Here is a 22,957-nt window from a genome sequence, read left to right on the forward strand (position 1 = left end):
GCTGAGCTCAGCAACAGTCTACAGACTGCACACCACACTCCCGTATAAATCCAGAACTAGGTTCTAGACATTTACAGCAGTAAAACACACATCTGGACAGCTCAGTACAAGCTAAAGCAACAAAGCACAACTCAAACACCCAGTGACCCACCAGTTTTCACAGTTTAGTCTGTTCTAGATAACAGTTTGATTGTAGTACATTGTCAGTGCTAGATTCAAATGAGAAATATGACATTGGTGCTTGATAGTTTGTTTGCTAGATAGCAGATTAGAATGCAGTGAACAGGGTAGTGTGGGTGCTAGATAACAGTGGGAAGTATAGTGTGAGTTGACATTGTAAGCAGTGTAGTGTGGGTGCTAGATAACAGTAAGACATGTAGGGTGGGGCTGAATGACACACTTGTGGTTGCCAGTATCCTAAGGTGCTGTACCGTCCGTTGACATACAATGAACATTATGCTATGGGTGCTAGATATCAAAGGGAAATGTAGTGTGGGGCTGGTAGTGAGGAGGTTGTAAATTAAGCAGTATAGTATGAGTTCTAGATAACAGTAAGACATGTAGTGTGGGACTGAATGACATGCTGATCTATACTAAGCGATATGGTGAGGGTGCTAGATAATAGACTGACACAGTGAGCAGAATAGTGTGGATACTAGAAAAGTTTGAGAAGTATACTGTGGGTGCTAGATAATTAATTGATATACAATAAGCAATACAGTGAAGGTGCTAGATAACAGATTGAAATAAAATAAATAGTACAGTGAAAGCAGGAAATAGTTATGAAAGAAAAGGCATTATAGTGAAGGTGCCAGATAGCAGAGTTGATGTGCGATCAGCAGTGTAATGAGGGTGCTAGATAACATGGTTGATATACTGGTTCTAGAAAAGAGGTTAAAGTACAGTCAGCAGCATAATGAGGTGCTAGGTAAGAGGTTGATGCACAGTCAGCAGTATAATGAGGTGCTAGGTAAGAGGTTGATGTACAATCAGCAGTGTAATGAGGTGCTAGATAAGAGGTTAAAGTACAGTCAGCAGTATAATGAGTGTTCTAGGTAAGAGGTTGATGTACAGTCAGCAGTATAATGAGGTGCTAGGTAAGAGGTTGATGTATCTTCAGCAGTATAATGAGGTGCTAGATAAGAGTTTGATGTACAGTCAGCAGTATAATGAGGTGCTAGGTAAGAGGTTGATGTACAGTCAGCGGTATAATGAGGTGCTAGGTAAGAGGTTGACGTACAGTCAGCAGTATAATGAGGTGCTAGATAAGAGGCTGATGTACAGTCAGCAGTATAATGAGGTGCTAGGTAAGAGGTTGATGTACAGTCAGCGGTATAATGAGGTGCTAGGTAAGAGGTTGATGTACAGTCAGCAGTATAATGAGGTGCTAGGTAAGAGGTTGATGTACAGTCAGCAGTATAATGAGGTGCTAGATAAGAGGTTGATGTACAGTCAGCGGTATAATGAGGTGCTAGGTAAGAGGTTGACGTACAGTCAGCAGTATAATGAGGTGCTAGATAAGAGGCTGATGTACAGTCAGCGGTATAATGAGGTGCTAGGTAAGAGGTTGATGTACAGTCAGCGGTATAATGAGGTGCTAGGTAAGAGGTTGATGTACAGTCAGCAGTGTAATGAGGTGCTAGATAAGAGGTTAAAGTACAGTCAGCAGTATAATGAGTGTTCTAGGTAAGAGGTTGATGTACAGTCAGCAGTATAATGAGGTGCTAGGTAAGAGGTTGATGTATCTTCAGCAGTATAATGAGGTGCTAGATAAGAGGTTGATGTACAGTCAGCAGTATAATGAGGTGCTAGGTAAGAGGTTGATGTACAGTCAGCGGTATAATGAGGTGCTAGGTAAGAGGTTGACGTACAGTCAGCAGTATAATGAGGTGCTAGATAAGAGGCTGATGTACAGTCAGCAGTATAATGAGGTGCTAGGTAAGAGGTTGATGTACAGTCAGCGGTATAATGAGGTGCTAGGTAAGAGGTTGATGTACAGTCAGCAGTATAATGAGGTGCTAGGTAAGAGGTTGATGTACAGTCAGCAGTATAATGAGGTGCTAGATAAGAGGTTGATGTACAGTCAGCGGTATAATGAGGTGCTAGGTAAGAGGTTGACGTACAGTCAGCAGTATAATGAGGTGCTAGATAAGAGGCTGATGTACAGTCAGCGGTATAATGAGGTGCTAGGTAAGAGGTTGATGTACAGTCAGCGGTATAATGAGGTGCTAGGTAAGAGGTTGATGTACAGTCAGCAGTATAATGAGGTGCTAGGTAAGAGGTTGATGTACAGTCAGCAGTATAATGAGGTGCTAGGTAAGAGGCTGACGTACAGTCAGCGGTATAATGAGGTGCTAGGTAAGAGGTTGATGTGCAGTCAGCGGAATAATGAGGTGCTAGATAAGAGGCTGACATACAGTCAGCAGTATAATGAGGTGCTAGGTAACAGGTTGATGTACAGTCAGCAGTATAATGAGGTGCTAGATAAGAGTCTGACGTACAGTATCTGGTAAGTCTGGCAGCTGAACGGTTTGGCGCTGAGGCAGAGCAGGTAGTCAAGCGTCAGGGTGGACAAACGAGGCTTCAGTTTGATCTGGAACCACATGCTGATAAACTGCTGGTCCTGCAGGTTGTACGGGGACAGGTCATGAAGACGGTCCAGGACGTGGATGAAGGGTGAATCCGGAGCGCTGAAGTTCTGATAGAAAGCAGATATCATTACGTTATAAGTAGTGTTTCAGTAGTTACAGTAATATTACAGTAAGAGTCATGGCTGTAATAGTAGTGTTACAGTAATGTTACAGTAGTTTTATAGTGAGAGTCATAGCTGTAACAGTAAAGCTTCAGTAGTGTTACAATAAGAGCCATGGATATAACAGTAGTGTTTCAGTAGTTGCAGTAGTATTACAGTAAGAGTTGCGACTGTAACAGTAGTGTTACAGTAGTGTTACACTGAGTCATGACTGTAACAGCAGTGTTACAGTAGTGTTACACTAAGAGTCATGGCTGTAATAGTAGTATTACAGTAATGTTACAGTAGTGTTACACTAAGAGTCATGCCTAACAGCAGTGTTACACTAAGAGTCATGACTGTTACAGTAGTATTACAGTAAGAGTCATGTGTGTAATAGGAGTGTTACAGTAATGTTACAGTAGTGTTACACTAAGAGTCATGACTGTTACAGTAGTATTACTGTAAGAGTCATGGCTGTAATAGTAGTATTACAGTAATGTTACAGTAGTGTTACACTAAGAGTCATGACTGTTACAGTAGTTTTACAGTAAGAGTCATGGCTGTAATAGGAGTGTTACAGTAATGTTACAGTAGTGTTACACTAAGAGTCATGACTGTTACAGTAGTATTACAGTAAGAGTCATGGCTGTAATAGTAGTGTTATAGTATTTTTATAGTGTAACAGTAGATTTTCAGTATAAGAGTCATGACTGTAACAGCAGAATTAGCGGTACACTAATCGTACCGTCATGGCGAGTTGGTTCAGGAGCGTGTTGAGGTTGCTGGTCAGTTGAAGTGCAAGGCTGTCCAGTGTTTCAGAGGTGAGCGTGAGGTTAGTGCTGGCTGCACAGTGCAGAATCTTTGCTAAATGCTGCATCATGTTATTCACCTGGAACAACAGAACAGTGCATTGTGACAGAGTAAAGTGTATTGCATAACTTACAATACATAAATCAAACTGTAGAGCTACAATAATTCATAACAATTATCTTACACATTACTTATCATCTCCATATGTATTTATTCTGGAATGTTTCATTTTAATTTCAAATTATAAACTTTGTATAACTATAATTGATTACATGAACAAAATGTCATAGTATCACATGATCATCAATCAACATAATATTTATATTGCACAAGTTTAATATATGTATTCTCAACACTTCCATACATTATTCACATTATATATTTGTTTCTTTTGAAATTTACTCACAGCGCATTCCGGCTCTTCCAGAGTGATTTTGCACAAATCCTGATCATTGCTATTCCCACCCGTCTCAATATAGCTACAAACACAAACACAACATTTGATTAGAGAGTTTATAGGAGTTTATTTAAATATATATTCCGGAATACTTCTGTTCTCTTTTCACCACGCACAAGTTAATGGTTATTCTAGGGCTGCCATTGTCGATTATATTACTAAATCAACTAACTTACTGAATATTGGGATGATTATTTGAGCAATTCGATCTCTTATAATGGCCAAAACAATAAATAAAAACAATAAATAAATTGATCGAACTGAACAACAATACGCCACACAGAGCCTTTCAGTGATATGATAATGCTTAAGCTAGGAAGCCTTTAAAGATTTGTAATTAAGATGTAATCCATCCATCCATCCATCCATTTTCCAAGCCGCTTCTCCGTTAGGGTCGCGGGGGGTGCTGGAGCCTATCCCAGCAGTCTTCGGGCGGAAGGCAGGATACACCCTGGACAGGTCGCCAGTCCATCGCAGGGCAGACAGACAGACACAGACAGTCACTCACACCCAGGGGTAATTTAGCATGTCCAATTGGCCTGCCTGCATGTCTTTGGACTGTGGGAGGAAACCGGAGAACCCGGAGGAACCCACGCAGACACGGGGAGAACATACAAACTCCACACAGAGAGGACCCCGGTCGCCCGGCCGGGGAATTGAACCCAGGCCCTCCTCGCTGTAAGGTGACAGCGCCACCCACCACGCCACCGTGATTAAGATGTAATGTGTTACAGTAATGTGATCACTGTGCTGCTGCAGTGTAATGCCTACATTTTTAACTCTACTACTCATAATACAGGTACTCAATGGTGTCAAAGCACGCTCAAAAACAACTCTGTGATAACTACAGTTTCTCTAGTGCCCCATATGAGATTTCTAATAGTATGTGTGCACTAAGCCAACAACGATTCTTATAAGCATTTTGGCTGTTCTAGGTTAGCTACTGTCATTAAAAGCCTGTAAAAGTCATTGTGTGTTTTATATGAATCTTGAAAACAAATCTGATCTTGTGTGTATCAGTGTTACAGTGACTACTTCAGTAAAGAGTCCTGCACAGAGCTGCCACTGCTGTTTAACATTCCTAACAACTAACCGGAACACTGCTTAGACTACGGCACATATTCACAGTCAGTGGTGTATCTAGAACTTCCTAAAAGAACTAGGATAATGTCCCGAAAGGTAGACCAGTGGATGTTTGGTTGATTCCTCTGTCAATACCTAATTTTGTTGGCAGGTAATCTAACATGTAAGGCCTTCAGTCCAGCTCCTGAAGTCCTAACCAATGGGAGAGCTTGCTCGGCTGTGTCCACCTGGATAGGTGTTTAGGTTTCGGAGAGTAATCCAGACGTACAGTAATGAGTAATTCGATTAGGCCAACTCTGATGAGGCCCGTCAGGATTGCTTGTGTATAAACTGAATGACTCCAAGAAAAAGTGGTACGTTCTGAATAAACGCGGCAAAAAATAGCTCCACATTTAAAAGCCAGTCAGGATTTCCGCAGCTCATTATAAAGCAGAGTTTAGCAGTCTGAACGTTCTCCACAAGGGGGCAGTAGCTTTTGTGGTCATCACTGAAAGAGAGAAAGCGGCCTTAATTCGTGCTACTTTAATCACGGGCTCACCGAACAAAACATCTCAGTACTACAGATTAACAAAACAATCTGAAAAACTAAATCAAATCAGAGCCTGTTTTGATTCTTTGGATTAAAATTCCACCATCAAAGGTTCATGATAATTACATTTACAGCATTTAGCAGATGCTCTTATCCAGAGCGACTTACAAGAAGTGCTTTGTCAATCTACAGAAAGTATCTTTGCTAGTTACCAATAGCTTAGAGAAAAAGACAGTCCTGAGCTCAGATACTGCTAGAAACAAATATGTCACTGCAGACACCAAGAGAAAAAGAACCAGAGTTGAGCGCAGAACTCTGAGCCATTCAATGCAATACAATAACAATAAGATACAATACAGTAAACTACAATACAGAGTGCAGGACAATAAAATAAGTGCAGCTTATAGTTCAATGCTCATTTAAGTGCTGTGTAAAGAGATGAGTCTTCAGTCTACGTTTGAAGACAGCAAGAGACTCTGCTGTTCGGACAGCCAGTGGGAGTTCATTCCACCACCTGGGTGCCAGTACAGAGAACATTCTCCACGCTTTTCTTCCATGCACCTTGAAGGATGGCGGGTGATAATGATAATAATCATTTTTAAGATGAAGATGAGGAAGATGAAGAAGAAAAAGAAGAAAGAAAAGAGTAAAACACACACTTGCAGGTCTAACCTATCACTGATGTCAAAATTCTGACAGTACATGGTAAAATATGTTAAAAATAGATGAGAAATTTTTGCAGAGTAGTGAAAAAAGAGTACAGGTAAAAGGATTGTTTTGGCATTGCTACTGAATTCGAGAATATCGGATCGGTATCGGTACCAAAAGACTCCAAACGATAACCATCCCAGCTTTAACCTTTATTGACAATGTGTTAACGCAAAAACTGTGGCGGGTGGTTGTCGTGTTGTGGTTACTCACAATAAGGTGTGGAAGACTTCAGTGATGTCACTCGGTATCTCTCCAGGGAGGAACCTCCTCAGTATGGGGGCCACGACGTGGGAGAACCAGGCGTTAACGTCCTTCGGGTCAAACATCGCCACGTCATCACTGCTGTTCTGTTTATACGGAGCAGCTAGTTCTGCTAGAGTCCAGTTGAGCATGGCCTGGACAAACGTGGCTCTGCTCATGCTGGACAGGTCCGGCTGGAGAGGAAGAGTGGATAAGAGGAGTGAAATCACACTGTTCCCATCAGAAAACCTGCCACACTGCGGTGTGGGGTGTGTTCGGTTACCTGGTGTGTGAGGGATACGAACTCTCTGACGAAGCTTCCAACTGGTTTAAACGTCGTCATGAAGTCGTTCATAACCTGCAGATACACAGTCATGAAAGCCTTTTTACCAGGATTTAACAAAAGTACTGCAGAGTCTTCAACAATCTGACACTTTAACCAAATGTATATTAGAATGTATTCATTTTAAACTATAGGGGTAAATATTCCACTCAGACAGAAATTACTGTGTGGATGTTTATCAGCTCCATCTGAAAGTGGAGGAACATCTCCAGAATCCTGTCTGAGGCTCTTCACTGTCTGATTCCTTTAGAAATGAGTTTATCAGCTCCATCTGAAAGTGGAGGAACATCTCCAGAATCCTGTCTGACGCTCTTCACTGTCTGATTCCTTTAGAAATGAGTTCATCAGCTCCATCTGAAAGTGGAGGAACATCTCCAGAATCCTGTCTGACGCTCTTCACTGTCTGATTCCTTTAGAAATGAGTTCATCAGCTCCATCTGAAAGTGGAGGAACATCTCCAGAATCCTGTCTGATGCTCTTCACTGTCTGATTCCTTTAGAAATTAGTTTATCAGCTCCATCTGAAAGTGGAGGAACATCTCCAGAATCCTGTCTGATGCTCTTCACTGTCTGATTCCTTTAGAAATGAGTTTGTGTTCCAGTCTCTTCATGTTAAATCTGATCTAATGGTCCTTTAGCAGGACAGAAGTGAGGGCTGTAGGTACTGATACTCTGTGAAATGCAGGGCTGATCTGATATCTTGTTTATGTGAAGTACATTGTGTGTGAGAGTTTGATTGCAGACGTACATGGTTAATGTAAAGTAAAGTGCAGATTACAGTCGGAACCTTTAGCTACATCTGAAACCTTCATTACACTTAACTCCACACAGAGAATCACTCAGAATCACACAGTTTATTTGCTAGGCTTGTCTTCAGGAGTGCCTTTATTTCTTGGCCTTGTCTTCAGGAGTGCCTTTATTTCTTGGCCTTGTATTCAGGAGTGCGTTTATTTGCTAGGCTTGTCTTCAGGAGTGCCTTTATTTCTTGGCCTTGTCTTCAGGAGTGCATTTATTTGCTAGGCTTGTCTTCAGGAGTGCCTTTATTTCTTGGCCTTGTCTTCAGGAGTGCATTTATTTCTTGGCCTTGTCTTCAGGAGTGCGTTTATTTCTTGGCCTTGTCTTCAGGAGTGCCTTTATTTCTTGGCCTTGTCTTCAGGAGTGCCTTTATTTCTTGGCCTTGTCTTCAGGAGTGCGTTTATTTGCTAGGCTTGACTTCAGGAGTGCGTTTATTTGTCGGCCTTGTCTTCAGGAGTGCGTTTATTTGCTAGGCGTGTCTTCAGGAGTGCGTTTATTTGTCGGCCTTGTCTTCAGGAGTGCGTTTATTTGCTCCGCTTGTCTTCAGGTGTGCGTTTATTTTCTAGGCTCAGCTATCAAAACCTTTATGTTTCCAAAGTCTTTAAAATGAGTGGGGTCTTGTGAGTGGGATGAATCTGATTAGCGTAAGAAGGCCGTGATGAGAACAATAACAACTCAATTCAAACGTAATATGATAACGAGTACCGGTGCCGTCTGACCTGTGTGACTGGATCTTGTACCGAAGGGGGGTATATGGGGGGTAGCCACACACTACCATTGGGTGGTGAGGTCACACTCCCATTAGGGGTCATCACAGAGGTCAGCAGGCTGTCTAACACCACACTGAGGGAGTCATTGTCCAGATTGGCCAGCTCGGGGTTGAGTATAAGCTCAGCCTTCTGCTCTGGACTCAACAGGTGCAGCACCTCCATCTGTGAAGAGAACATTGGACAAATTAAAGCAATGGTTTGGACAAATATTCCCCCAGTTTTCATTCCACTCATCCCAAATCTAGTCAATGAAGATGTTTCCTGTCTGGAGTTTGCTTTGAGGCTAATGTAGCTAACAAGTAATAGAAGCGTATACACCACAAGTTAGCATGGTGCTAACAGCTTGCCTAAGAAGTGTCTGTAACCGTGTTGATTGTGTGGTTTCTGACACTGTAGGACACTCACTGTTATCTATAAACACAGACTGAAGTACTTCAGCACAGCTTAAAGCAGCAGCCGCCACATGACGGACTGAATGTTGTGCCCCCGTTTATTTAAACACAACGTTACAGAGGGGAGAAAACAATGGCCGAACACCTTACAGGACAAGTTTCGCCGGTTTGCCCAGGTGTGAATCATGGCTGCGGAATCTCATCAAAAATTTGATGCTTTTATGAAAATAAATAAATGTTCAATTCAAATATAAACAAAAACAAACACTGGAGGCCGGAACGGAAACAGATTTGCCGAGAAAGGCGAACAGTTTTCAGGTTCTTCCTGTTCTAGCCAACCTGAGTCAGCTCATCAGCTCATTATCAAGGCCTTCGTTAGTTTGATTAGCTTGACTGCAGGAGCAAAACTGCTGGGTTATTTTAATGAACTTCATTCGTTTTTTGGGCGTTTTCACTCTGAAGCCTTTTTCCAGGCCCATCTGATCTGGTTAAATTCGAATAGTGAGCTAGAAACAGTGAATCTCAGACGTTTCATATTAATTTCACTTTTCTTCTCACTGAGCTTTTTTATTCTAAAACTTTTAGGTGTTTATTTCCAGGATCGAATGAAAAACAATCCAAGATTTTTAACGTGGTCTCAGATGTTTGGACTCCACTGTGCATGAATTATAATTATACTAATATCAATAAACATAATTAACAACAGGCGGCATGGTGGCCCGAAGACTGCTGGGATAGGCTCCAGCAACCCCCTGCGACCCTGACGGTGAAGCGGCTTAGAAAATGGATGGATAATTAACAACAACAGCAAGAAACAGGTGATTAAGCTTAAGTTCCTTTATAGTGGCAAAAAGTTTCAGCCATGATATGAAACTGATGTTTAACAATTATGAAAATCTGAAAATCCATGCAAATCGTCATTGCAGACCACCACAAACATGCCATCCAGTCGAATCACACGTCTGGTGACCAAACAAAGTGTTTCTCCAGAGCGCCCTGATGTCTTTTTGGGCCTTCAGGCCTCTGAATTGGTTCCTCTGATTGTCTCCATCCATCTTGTAGTTGGTCATCCTTTTTTTTTTACCTTCAACTCTTAAAGCATTATGGTCCTTTCCAGTGAATCGGTTCTTCAGTAAGTGAGAAGTGAGGCTTAATTTGGTCAAGAACCCATTTGTTTGTTTTCTTTGCCATCCAGAGAACTCTCAGCAGATCAAATGTCCAGCTTTCACACCACAGAGAAGACGACAGCCCGGACAGTAGACACTTAGGAAAAAGCTGTCCACCATCTCCACGTCTTTGAGTGGTGAAGTTTCCTGAAGTTTCTTTTTTGTCACCATAATCTCAGCCTTCTTCATACTGAGCTGAAGAACCACCCTGTTCTTTAATCTTTGAATTTTGGAGATTTTTTGGTATTTTGAGTCAATTTCAATTGCAATTATAAAGTCTTGACATGTGACAGTCATATGTTGTTATTCTCAGGAGACCCTGGGCTGCTCAGATATAGCATTGTTTGAGATGTCAATGCTATCTTTATGAATTTGGGTCACTTCTGATCAAACATTTACACAGTGCCTGCTAAATTTTAGATTCTTTTAATTATAGAAATCTTGAAAACAAGTGCAGTCATAGTTATCTTCTCAGAAATTATTAGTCTGGAGTGTCTGTAAGACTGAAAGTGCAATCGTTTTGATGGTGAATCATTCTATTAATTATTATTATTAAAAAATATACAATTATTTTCTGTCCTCTTGGATTCAGGAGTCCTAAAACTCTGATACACGGCAAGACTGGCTTTATTTTTATTTACAAATTGAGCTGCATGTTTAATATCAGATGTTTTTAACACTCAAAGTCAATGTAAACTGAAAGACAGAGCTTAATATTATTCATTTTATAGTCATATTTGTCGTATTTATTGTTATGCATCTGTCAAATTGTGTTTTAGGGCCTGTTTGTGTGATTTTGAGGGAAAGAGGGAAAGTGGACTCATTGTGTTGAATGGGACGCTGCAGTTTTACGGCCTTTTTCTGCTGCTAGCGGTGTTGCTGTCCTGACAGCCTGGTTTCACCAAAGTGGCAACTTCTCAGGATAAGGAAAACGTTCCTTGCATTGCACGGGCGTTAATTAAGGGTTTATATCATATCAGCTTCCATTGCACCATTCACTGTGGAATTTTAACACAGCTGGCATTTTCACATTCTGTTAAAAATAGTTTAAAACGGAGGCACAAGGTTTTGTTCTGACAGATTATGGATGGTTCTAGAATCCTCAGTTATCCTCCTCCAGTCCTGCTCCCCTTATTATGTGATGTTAGATGAGCTAATAAACTGTTGCAGACAGTATAAACATGACAGATAAGTTCAAGGCTGTAATAACATGGAGTGGAACGCTGGGTTTATATCAAATGAATAGCAATGATTCATATCAGTATGTGTAGGTTACCCCACTGAACAACAGGTTGATGGAGGTGAAGTCCCTGATCCGGGCCAGAACCGAGAATGAGCCAAAGTTCTTCATCAGCCAGTCCTCACTGCTGAGGCCAGGATCGACACAACCTGACATAGAACAGACAACATACACAGAGCAGTGTACTTCAACAGATACTACATAAATCATAAACGTTAAAGGCATCCGAGTCCCGAGCCCCGCCTCCCGAGCCCTGTTCTCAACTCATTAGAGCCACTCAGGAACAGTTTGGAATTCAAATTTCAGTTTTATTTGTTATTTATTTGCTGTCTAAAACAAAACTGCCATTTATATAAACATATTTATACTTTTCTGCTTCAATCACACCAAATTACACAGAATTAAGTGTCCATTAATCAGTTTATCAGTCTTTTACAGTGATTAACACCTCTGCTCTCTCGCCTTTCAACCGAATCCTTCATAAAAAGCAGGCTCTCCTCTCGAGCGGTGAAGTTAAAAGGCAGTGTTTTACCTGCGGATGAGTTTCTGGAGAGGAACGGATACATGAAGAACGAATAGATCCATTTCTGCCGTTCGGGATCCAAACCCGAGAAATGCTGACTCAGCTCCTGCACCCTACGACACACACACACACACACACATCCTTTCAGTTTTCAGGAAAACAAAGCAACGTTCCTCATGTAGAGTTCACTGAACCCACAGACCAGCTCAGATTGGCTTCATATTTGAAGATGATTCTGCTGTGCTCAGTAGACTAGACTTGTTTCTTTATTAGTTTGAGACACAGAGGCTTTAAAAAGTGGGCGTGGTCTTATTTGTTACCTTAAACGAGTGCTTTGGAAAAAGGTGCTTGCTGTAACTTGTCACTTTTGAACAAGTGATGCTGGATACGTGAAATTTTCCGGGATTATTCTTTGGTTTAACCACCAAAACAGAAGATTCAGAAATACAAGTTTGCTGTTTTATGGCTTACTGAAACTCCAGAAACCAAAAATTGTGCTTTGGCACTTTATTTACATTTAATTTGCATATGTTTGTATGTATATGTATATGTAATGTACATGATCGGACAGCAGTGACATGTTTACGTGTTTCTATGTTTATATGTGCTCTTACATGGTGCTGTAGGTGCTGCAGCTGAAGTTGGAGTTGCTCAGGCAGGTGAGGAAGTTCTGAGAGATGGACGAGAGCAGAGGGGTCAGTCTGACCTGGAGCCAAATCCGAACGAAGTCATCGTCCTGCAGCAGAGACGCCCAATTTACACTGAACTCCCCGGATACGTTAAACACAGGAACGCCACTCAGAGAGGAACGCTGAGAACAAGAGAACACAGTGAGATTATTATTACTGCTCTTAGCTTTTAATTTAGTGTTTAATGGCAATTCATAAAAATAAAGCTCTGAATCTGAATCAAAAGATTCAGACAAAAACACGGAGATGAACAGAGATACTAAAGAGTGGAAACAGCAGAGAAAATAAAACATGAAAAACAAAGTGACACAAAAGAAAATCATTAATCAGGTTCAAGGAGCCATTTTCTGTACTGTTGTTCAAATATATGTTTCTAAAGTTTGGAATCGCTGTTCAAAAGTCTGTTCAGAAGTTTGGAATTACTGTTAAGGTGTTTGGAATTGCCATTCACAATTTTCGATTCACTGTTCAAAAGTTTGGAACTGCCGTTTAGACGTTTGGAATTACTGTACAAAATTCTGACGTTACTATGTGATCGTATGGAATTTCGGTTGAGAAATCTGGAATTGTTCAGACGTTTGAAGTAACTGTTCACAATTTTGAAACTACTGTTCAAAAAAGTGGAATTACTGTTCCAAACTTTGGGAACTTTAAAAGTACTCAAATAGTACACGGAACATCTTTCTTTATGAAACCGTTCACCTTTAATACAAAAATGTCTCTTTTTTTACCATAAAGGAGTAGATGTCCAGCGCAGAGTCAATCAGGCCTTTCAGATTGAGGATGTGCTGCTGTCCTGCCCCAGGGCCTTCTGGGATGGCCACGCACATCAGGAAGGCAGCTGTGGGGTCAGGATTCTACACACACACACACACACACGCACACACACACACACACACACACACACACACACACACACACACACACACACACACACACACACACACACAGGATAAACACAAACAATAAACAAATGTTTAACGCTGTGATTCAAATGTGATTCACAACTTTTAAATTACGGATCAAAAAAATTTAGAATCATTGTTAAAAAGTTTGGAATTACTGTTCAAAAAATTTGAAATAATGCTTAAAGGTTTGGAATTCATTCTAATCTTATTTAACTGTTGTGTTTAAAAGTTTGGAATTACTATTCAGAAATTTAGAATCAGTGTGTAAAAGTTTGGAATTACTATTCAGAAATTTAGAATCAGTGTTTAAAAGTTTGGAATTATTATTCAGAAATTTAGAATCAGTGTGTAAAAGTTTGGAATTACTATTCAGAAATTTAGAATCAGTGTTTAAAAGTTTGGAATTACTGTTCAGAATTTATATTTGGGTTTACTATTCAAACAATTTAAACCTATATTCAAAAGTTTGGAATCAATGGTTAAACATGTGGCGGTAATGGCCAAGTATTATGTTCACATTTGAAATTATAAATACAACAAAAAAGTTTATTCATACTTTAGAATCAAAAGTGTGAAATGACTGTTTAAAGTTATAACCAGTTTCAGATAAACTGTAAATATATAGACGCAATTATATAGCTGTAGAAGATTCTACAATCAGCCAGAAGCCGAAGAACATCCAGAATGAAGCTGTAATAAAATGAACATATATATATGTGTGTGTGTGTGTGTGTGTGTGTGTGTGTGTGTGTGTGTGTGTGTGTGTGTGTGTTTATGGACTCACAGCGGTGCAGTTTTGCGTAAAGATGTTGCAGCTGCCACTGGAGAAAGTTCACATGGTCAGAGAAAGAAAGAGGAAGAATAACAAAGAGAGAAAAGGAAAGCAGTGTTAGAGATGATGGATGCCCAGAGGGTGGGACTGGATTTTTCGCATTTCTCACTACGTCAGATTTCACTCAGAGTGAGCTCTTAATGCGACTGATGAACCTGTAGATTTACTTACTCCTGCTGTGCTGAACATAAAACACCTACAGCAAACACAACAGACAATAAAGAGAAAAACAAGTCAATCAATCATAATAATACAGTCTTCAGGACATTCAAAATTAGCATGCATACATAATTAGGCTTCATTCATTTGATTAATTACAAACTCCACTTTACAATAGGGTTCGTTATTAGCATAGCAACTGCACAAGGACAAGTTATTAATGGATGTATTAATTATCTGAAGCAAATCATGTTCGAATAAGAGATTAATTTACTATTTTATTCTGTACTGTTTCCAACTGATACAGTTTTATCACGTTTAGGTGTTCTGGGTCTTTAGCACAGGAATCATTGGCACCCCTGTCCAATGTCTATTATTATAGAAGCTAATCTACTGATTTTCTGATAAACATATTCAACAGTAACTACGGGATAAACTCATCACTGTCTTTCCATTCACAAAGCCTCGGACGAAGCACCCACTTCATTCTATATTTGCTGATTTGTACCATGAATGTTTAATATATTTGCGTATTAAAGAAGGTTCTTCAAGCGTTCTTTGGTAAAGTCATAGTTATCTATATAGAACCATGAACACTCAAAGAACCATTCGCATAATTAAAGAGTTCTTTGCATCATGATTCCTCAAATTGAAGGATGATGTGCTGTAGATGGTTCCATATAGAACCTTTTTGAAAGGGTTCCTTTTAGCACCAAAAAGTGTTCTTCTATTGTTGTGATAATCAAGCTTATATGCAATAACAGTGGCCTTTTTAGTGCTATGTAGAACCATATATAACACATCTTTCATCAGTCTGAAGAATTGTTTCATCATGCAAATGGTTCTTTGGTTTCTATATAGAACCATCGTTTCTACAAAAGAACTCTTGAAGAGCAATCTTCAAATCTAGAGTGTTCATTCCAAAAAAGTTGGTACAGTATATGAGATGGAAATAAAAACATAAAATACTGATCCATTTTATTTTACCATCTTTTTTTATTAACTTTTTTGCTGATATACACACTCATTCTGAAATTGATGCCTACAACATGTTCCAAAAAAGGCTGGGACAGGAGGAATTTAAGACTAGGAGTGTTGTGAAATGTTCAGAAAACCTTTCAGAAAACAGGTGATGTAATCATGCATGGGTGGTTGAAATCACTGGCAAAATTGCCTCAGCAAAAAATACAAGAGTTTAAAAATAATCTCCTCTGTGAGCAACTAGGTAAAAACCACAACTGACTTTCAATGTCTGAGATGGTACTGCATTAAAAACCAGCACGTTTCTCAGATGACGTCACCACATGAGCTCAGAAAGTACTCTAACTAACTAACATCAATAAACACCATCTGTCACTGCATCCACAAATGCAGATTTGGTGCACAGTGGAGGTTACATATCAACAACTGCTGCCAACTTCTCTGGGCTCAAGCTCATCTGAAATGGACTGATGCTCAGTGGAGACATATACTGTGGTCTGAAGAGTCAACATTTCAGATAATTCATGGAAATAAGGGACGTCGTGTTCTCTGGACCAAAGAAGAAAAGGACCACCCAGACTTGTAGGTAGTTTGACCAGAGGAGGATGGGTCCTCCCTGGTGAGCCTGGTTCCTCCCAAGGTTAACATTCTTGTTAAAACTTTGTCTTTTCTGAAATTCTGTAAAGCTGCTTTGTGACAACATCCGTTGTAAAAAGCGCTATACAAATAAATTTGATTTGACTGTTACCAGTGTAAAGTTCTAAATCCATGTCTGTCATGGTTTGGGGGAAACTGTGAAAGCACCATTAACGCAGAACATATTTGGGAGCTGCCTTTTAGATGCTGTCTTTTTCAGGAACATTTTGACAGTATAAAAAATTCATTGGGCAAAACATCAAACATGTTTTGCTTGAATTCAGGTCAAACAGAATTTGAGAGTCACTGCTTTCTGTTTTTATTGGCATTTAAAACGCAGTGTCCCAAAGATTTTGGAGTTGAGATTTCTAGTTGATCAATCTGTTCTTCTGTAAATTTGCTTTATCTGATCAGACCAGCTGCCCACGCCCCAGCTACCACCACCTTCCTTGGACCAACTGCCCACCCTGCACTGATGTTTTCATAGACTCCTAGCTATTACCACTAATAATACTACTGCTATTAATATTAGTAGTACAATCACTTGTAGGTAGTTTGACCAGAGGAGGATGGGTCTCCCCTGGTGAGCCCAGGGTGATGTTACCTCCTGGATAAATGAATAAATCTTTCATATAACCGTTCATTAGTAATGAAGCCCAACACACAATTATTTTAGATAATTACGCATTAGTTTGTGATGCGTTTTCACAGTTACTAAGAAAAAAAATATTGTATTACCAATGTAGCTGAGCTTAAATAACACCAATTAGCATGGTGCTAACTGCAGGCCTATATTATCACTTGTGTCTCAGACCGTGTGGAGGTGTTCAGGATCTCTAATAGTCTGGATTCTGTGGTTTCTGACACTGTATGACTTACTGTGATCTATAAACATGGACTAAAGTAAATAAGTAGATAAAATTCATGACTGCTACTGTTTTAGTTTTCGGTTTAATGCTGAGATGGAAACATGCAATAGCGCTCAAAGCATGTCTGAAAGGGTGAATGATAAACATACCGAAACCCAGTGCTCCTAAGTAGAGGAGCAGGAAAATGAGCTGTGACCTCATGATGAGAAGAAGAATTCACTCTATAACAAAACAAACAAACAAAAACATTATCAGCACAAACAATTCTATCATCTTAACAGTAAAATTACGGTTTAAAATATTCTCAAATGTGCCTTTAAAAAAAAAATTAAAATCAACCACGTATTTGAGATAAATAAAAACTGTGAAAATGTATTTCTTAAAACCAGTTATAAGAGTAAGTGGCGATCTTGTAAAACAAATTTTTAAGGATTGTTTTTAACTGTATGACAGACTCACACACGTCTTCCACTCTAAGTAAACCTAGAAAAACTGGAAGTCGTAATGAGTTTCACTGAATATAACAAAACAAACCGAGGACGATTCCTCCTGCCGGCTGTTTCCTCAATCGTCACTGCTATGCTGGGGTAAAGCCAGTGGTTCTATAAATAATCAGGACCACTCAAAGAACCATTTTCATGGACACATGCAACTGATTAAATGTTTGTATCAGTTTCTTTCAAGAATCCATTTAAAACGGGTTCTATATAGCACCAAAAAGGGTTCTACCATTGTTCCTATTGTCAAAAAGCGTTTTTCAGTGCTATATATAACGCATTTTAATACATGTAGTTCTTGATTTTGTTGTTCAGTTTGCCGTCCTCACTGCTGACGTGATTAAACTGAACTAATCTGCACTCAAAACAATGAAGACTTTCTTAAGGGGTTGAAGGGAGCCATAAAAGAGGGTATTGGTTTTTAGTAGTGGTTGGTGTGGTGTAGTGGATAACACCCCTGCCTGGGGTTCACTATACCAATATACCAATAAGAGTCCTTGGGCAAGACTCCCAACACTGTCTTCACCTTCCTGTGTAAAAATGATCGAACTGTAAGTGACTGTGAATAAGAGCGTCTGCCAAATGGCGTCAAAGTAAATTAGAACCTTAGGTTTTTTTTTTTATTATAGCCACATTCAAGAACACTGGGCCTCAATCACCAAAACATTCTCAAGAAGAAATTTCTTCTTAAACTGACTTACGCAGTTTTGACGAAGATTCTGACTCGCCAATGTTCTTGTGGTCAAATGTGGGGTTTGTCCATAGGTAAGAACAGAATCTACACACACTCAGCAGCACAAAGGTGAGAACACGACATGAATCTGACGCAGACTTTTCCTTAGAACCTTCATCAAGAGCACATTTACGAACAAACTTAGGAAGATGTTGGACAATGAGGCCCAGTGTTCTTAAATGTGTTCTGGAGAATGTGTTTCACACATTCCTTCCATTTTTCACTGTTGCTTAATTTTTTGACATCAAAATAAAGAGAAAGTCAGAATCAAACTGAATGGAGACCAGATGGAAGCAGAGCTCCTAATTATGTAATTACCTATAGAACAATCAGTGTTTAATTAGGTATGTACATTGAATCTGTGGCAGAAATCAATACTACCTGCCGAGTTTGGGTTAAGTGGTGGGATTAGAGATATTCCTCACGTGTTTCCACACTAATGAACCTTTAAAGCCTGAACGCATTTCTCACTGTCGATTGATCCTAAGGAATCTTATCTGAAGTGAATGGAAAACTCAGAGAACAGCATGTATAAGACAGCAGATGCGTGACGTGACGTCAGAAACCACAACAAAGACATCCCAGATACTGAGAAGGAACCGGTTCGGGGAGTTGACTCAGCAGTCAGCAGTGATATTATATATATGCAATACTTGTACACACTTTGGCCTCTTGGATCTTGGTGAAAAGTTAAATCTGTGTGATCAGGGTGTGTCACCCCTCCTACACAACACACACTGAAGCTCTGCTCACAAAAGGCCCAAAAGATCACTTTACACACTCATACTGCTCAACACTGGAATGAAAAAAGGCCAGCAATGAAGACGGAAAATCTACAGCAGCAGAACGGCCGGTTCCACGGGTTCCCACACACACACACACACACACACACACACACACACAATACCACAATAACCAGTGAAGTTGGGACGTTGTGTAAAACATAAATGAAAACAGAATTTGATGATTTGCAAATCCTTTTCAACCGATATTCAATTGAATCCACTACAAAGACCAGATATTTAATGTTCAAACAGATAAACTTTGTTTTTTGCAAATATTCACTCATTTGAATTTGATGCCTGCAACACGTTCCAAAGAAGTTGGGACAGAGGCAACAAAAGACTGGGAAAGTTGAGGAATGCTCAAAAACACCTGTTTGGAACATTTCACAGGTGAACAGGTTAATTGGAAACAGGTGAGTGTCATGATTGGGTATAAAGGGAGCATCCCTGAAAGGCTCAGTCGTTCACAAGTAAGGACGGGCGAGGTTCACCACTTAGTGAACAACTACGTGAGCAAATAGTCCAACAGTTTAAGATCAACGTTTCTCAACGTGCAACTGCAGGAATTTAGGGATTTCATCATCTACAGTCCATAATATCATCAAAAGATTCAGAGAATCTGGAGAAATCTCTGCAGGTAAGCAGCAAGGCAGAAAACCAACACTGAATGCCCGTGACCTTCGACCCCTCAGGCGGCACTGCATTAAAAACCCACATCATTCTGTAATGGATATTCCCACATGGGCTCAGGAACACTTCGGAAAACCACTGTCAGTGAACTCAGTTCGTCGCTCCATCTACAAGTGCAGGTTAAAACTCTGCCATGCAAAGCAAAGCCACATATCAACACCACCCAGAAACGCCGCCGGCTTCTCTGGGCCGAGCTCATCTGAGATGGACTGTCGCAGAGTGGAAAAGTGTCCTGTGGTCTGACGAGTCCACATTTCACACTGTTTCTGGAAATCATGGACGTCGTGTCCTCCGGGCCAAAGAGGAAAAGGACTGTCCGGATTGTTTTCAGAGCAAAGTTCAAAAGCCAGCATCTCTGATGGGGTGGGGGGGGGGGGGGTGTTAGTGCCCATGGCAGGGGTAACCTGCACATCTGTGAAGGCCCCATTAATGCTGAAAGGTACATACAGGTTTTGGAGCAACATCTGCTGCCATCCAAGCAGCGTCTTTTTCAGGGACGTCCTGCTTATTTCAGCAAGACGACGCCAAGCCACATTCTGCACGTGTTCCAACAGCGTGGCTTTGTAGTAAAAGAGTACGGGTACTAGACTGGCCTGCCTGCAGTCCAGACCGTCTCCCATTGAAAATGTGTGGCGCATTATGAAGCTCATAATACGACAGCGGAGACCCCGGACTGCTGAGCAGCTGAAGCTGTACATCAAGCAGGAATGGGAAAGAATTCCACCTACAAAGCTTCAACAATCAGTGTCCTCAGTTCCCAAACGCTTATTGAGTGTTAAAGGAAAGGTGATGTAACACAGTGGGAAACACGCCCCTGTCCCAACTTCTCTGGAACGTGTTGCAGGCATCAAATTCAAAATGAGTGAATATTTGCAAAAAACAAAGTTTATCAGTTTGAACATTAAATATCTCGTCTTTGTAGTGTATTCAATTGAATATCGGTTGAAAAGGATTTGCAAATCATCGTATTCTGTTTTTATTTATTTTTTACACAACGTCCCAACTTCACTGGAATTGGGGTTGTGCACTAAACACCCCCCCCCATATACACACACACAGACACACACACACCATGTTTATATCTTACTACAGATTATTATATTGGCATTAAGCCGTTACTCTGGGAGCGCTGTGGTGTTTATTACTCACTGCAGCTGCTTAATGTAACTACTGACTCAGATTCAATCAGCTCCATTCACACTAACCTCCAATAACACGTAGCTGCATTAGCATGTTCAGCCCAACTATGACCTTAATGGCTTTAATTCCCCATCTACTGTGGATGATTCAGTATCTGCTATGAATTATTGAGTATCTACTACACAGTTAAAAATGGTTCTTCAAGGGTTCTTTAGTGAAGAAAATTATTCTACACAGAACCCCGAACACTAAAAGAACCCGTGGTGTGTTTAAATTGATCTCTGCATGGTGGATCAGTTCTTCGTAATAACAGGGGAACCCTTTTTGGTCCTGTATAAACCATCTTCATCTGTTCATGGTTCTATGAAGAACCATTGTTTTTTAAGAACGTAGGACTTTTGTTGTATCTACTATGAATTACTCAGTAACCCTGAATTATTATGCATTTCCTGGGAAACTGAAATGTAAGTTCTCCAGAAAGTTTAAATATCAAACTGAAGAGGAAGTTAAAGAGCAGCTTTAGAGTTTTAGACAAAAATGAAAGTGGAAATATAATAATATGTAAAATAACACAAACATCATCCACATCATGAGAAGAAGATGTGTAAAGACCTGCTGAAACATCAGTGGAGGAGTGTTTCTCCGTGGTATCATCATATAACTAATACATTACATTCACATCATTTCACTGATCAGCGATTAATTGGTGGGTAAAAGCTGAATATAGAGGGGCGGTATGGTCATATTTCTACTGTACGTCACTGTAGTTGATCTACAGGAATAAAATAGTGGAGGATTCTCCATCACAGATAATATACACACAGTCCTAGCGCTCCTCAGAGCTCGGTTCCCCGAGGAGCATCTCTACAGATACAGCAGGCGTTATTATAAATAAAGACTATAAATAAACATATTTACATGTGCAGAGCTATAATAACAGCCACAACTGTCAGTAACTGTGCTTTAAGATGAGCGGAAGGCACCTCAGCAGAGGCGGTCGGACTGATGATTACAGCTGTGAGTTGAGCTGCTTTTAGGTTTAAGAAGCTGTTTAGACCGACAGCCGACAGGCTCACATCTGAAATAACATCACTGGGTTAGAGCAGAGGTTAGGATAAATGATACGAGTGAAAAGGCAGAGTCAGATACAATAACAGAGAGAGAGAGAGAGAGAGAGAGAGAGAGGGAGAGAGAGAGAGAGGGAGGAAGCGTACCTGTAGCAGCTCTGAGCACCTGCCAGGTGAGAGCCTGAGAGCTAATAAAATCACTGACTGACTCTCCAGCTGCACCTGACACACACAACCACGCCCGCTCTCTCTGACTCCACCCACTCAGGAAATACAGCACAGTAGAGAGAGAGAGAGAGAGAAATAAAGATAGGGGGAGAGAGAGAGAGAGAGAGAGAGAGAGAGAGAGAGAGAGAGAGATAAAGATAGGGGGAGAGAGAGAGAGAGAGAGAGAGAGAGAGAGATAAAGATAGGGGGAGAGAGAGAGAGAGAGAGAGAGAGAGAGAGAGAGAGAGATAAAGATAGGGGAAGAGAGAGAGAGAGAGAGAGAGAGAGAGAGAGAGATAAAGATAGGGGAAGAGAGAGAGAGAGAGAGAGAGAAAGAGAGAGAGAGAGAGAGAGATAAAGATAGTGTGAGAGAGAGAGAGAGAGAGAGAGAGATAAAGATAGGGGAAGAGAGAGAGAGAGAGAGAGAGAGAGAGAGAGAGAGAGAGAGAGAGAAAGATAGGGGAAGAGAGAGAGAGAGAGAGAGAGAAAGAGAGAGAGAGAGAGAGAGATAAAGATAGGGAGAGAGAGAGAGAGAGAGAGAGAGAGAGAGAGATAAAGATAGGGGAAGAGAGAGAGAGAGAGAGAGAGAGAGAGAGAGAGAGAGAGAGAGAGAGAGAAAGATAGGGGAAGAGAGAGAGAGAGAGAGAGAGAGAGAGAGAGAGAGAGAGAGAGAGAGAGAGAGAGATAGGGGAAGAGAGAGAGAGAGATAAAGATAGAGAGAGAGAGAAAGATAGGGGAAGAGAGAGAGAGAGAGAGAGAGAGAGAGATAAAGATAGAGAGAGAGAGAGAGATAAATATATAAATATATACTGAACACTGCATCAGTACAAATCTCAGTCAGTGGTGATCATCAGCTGATAACTGTAGTAAAATTACTGGCTCCACCTGGTGGATCGTTGTGAAATCACAGTCAGTGGTATTCCATCCATCCATCCACCCATTTTCCAAGCGGCTTCTCCCTCAGGGTCGTGG

The 22,957-nt window shown here is 40.5% G+C and overlaps 1 protein-coding gene across 1 annotated transcript in view; it reads right to left on the bottom strand.

Annotated features, from left to right (window-relative positions):
- mslnb (mesothelin b) overlaps positions 1 to 21,993 on the bottom strand; it is a 137,272-nt gene extending 115,279 nt beyond the window's left edge. Inside the window, exons 1-14 of the mRNA XM_037543174.1 lie at positions 21,926 to 21,993; positions 17,016 to 17,087; positions 14,393 to 14,417; positions 14,174 to 14,210; positions 13,213 to 13,338; positions 12,407 to 12,603; positions 11,802 to 11,905; positions 11,306 to 11,418; positions 8,421 to 8,633; positions 6,848 to 6,922; positions 6,535 to 6,758; positions 3,951 to 4,023; positions 3,480 to 3,623; positions 2,502 to 2,698 (exon numbers count right to left, since the gene is read on the bottom strand). Of these exons, the coding sequence (XP_037399071.1) occupies positions 2,502 to 2,698; positions 3,480 to 3,623; positions 3,951 to 4,023; positions 6,535 to 6,758; positions 6,848 to 6,922; positions 8,421 to 8,633; positions 11,306 to 11,418; positions 11,802 to 11,905; positions 12,407 to 12,603; positions 13,213 to 13,338; positions 14,174 to 14,210; positions 14,393 to 14,417; positions 17,016 to 17,067 (1,580 nt within the window). The 5' untranslated portion in view covers positions 17,068 to 17,087; positions 21,926 to 21,993. The remainder of the gene's footprint in view (positions 1 to 2,501; positions 2,699 to 3,479; positions 3,624 to 3,950; positions 4,024 to 6,534; positions 6,759 to 6,847; positions 6,923 to 8,420; positions 8,634 to 11,305; positions 11,419 to 11,801; positions 11,906 to 12,406; positions 12,604 to 13,212; positions 13,339 to 14,173; positions 14,211 to 14,392; positions 14,418 to 17,015; positions 17,088 to 21,925) is intronic.
- Between the last annotated feature and the right edge of the window lie 964 nt (positions 21,994 to 22,957).

This window comes from Pygocentrus nattereri, chromosome 12 (genome assembly GCF_015220715.1).
Source record: "Pygocentrus nattereri isolate fPygNat1 chromosome 12, fPygNat1.pri, whole genome shotgun sequence".
Classification (NCBI taxonomy): Eukaryota; Metazoa; Chordata; class Actinopteri; order Characiformes; family Serrasalmidae; genus Pygocentrus; species Pygocentrus nattereri.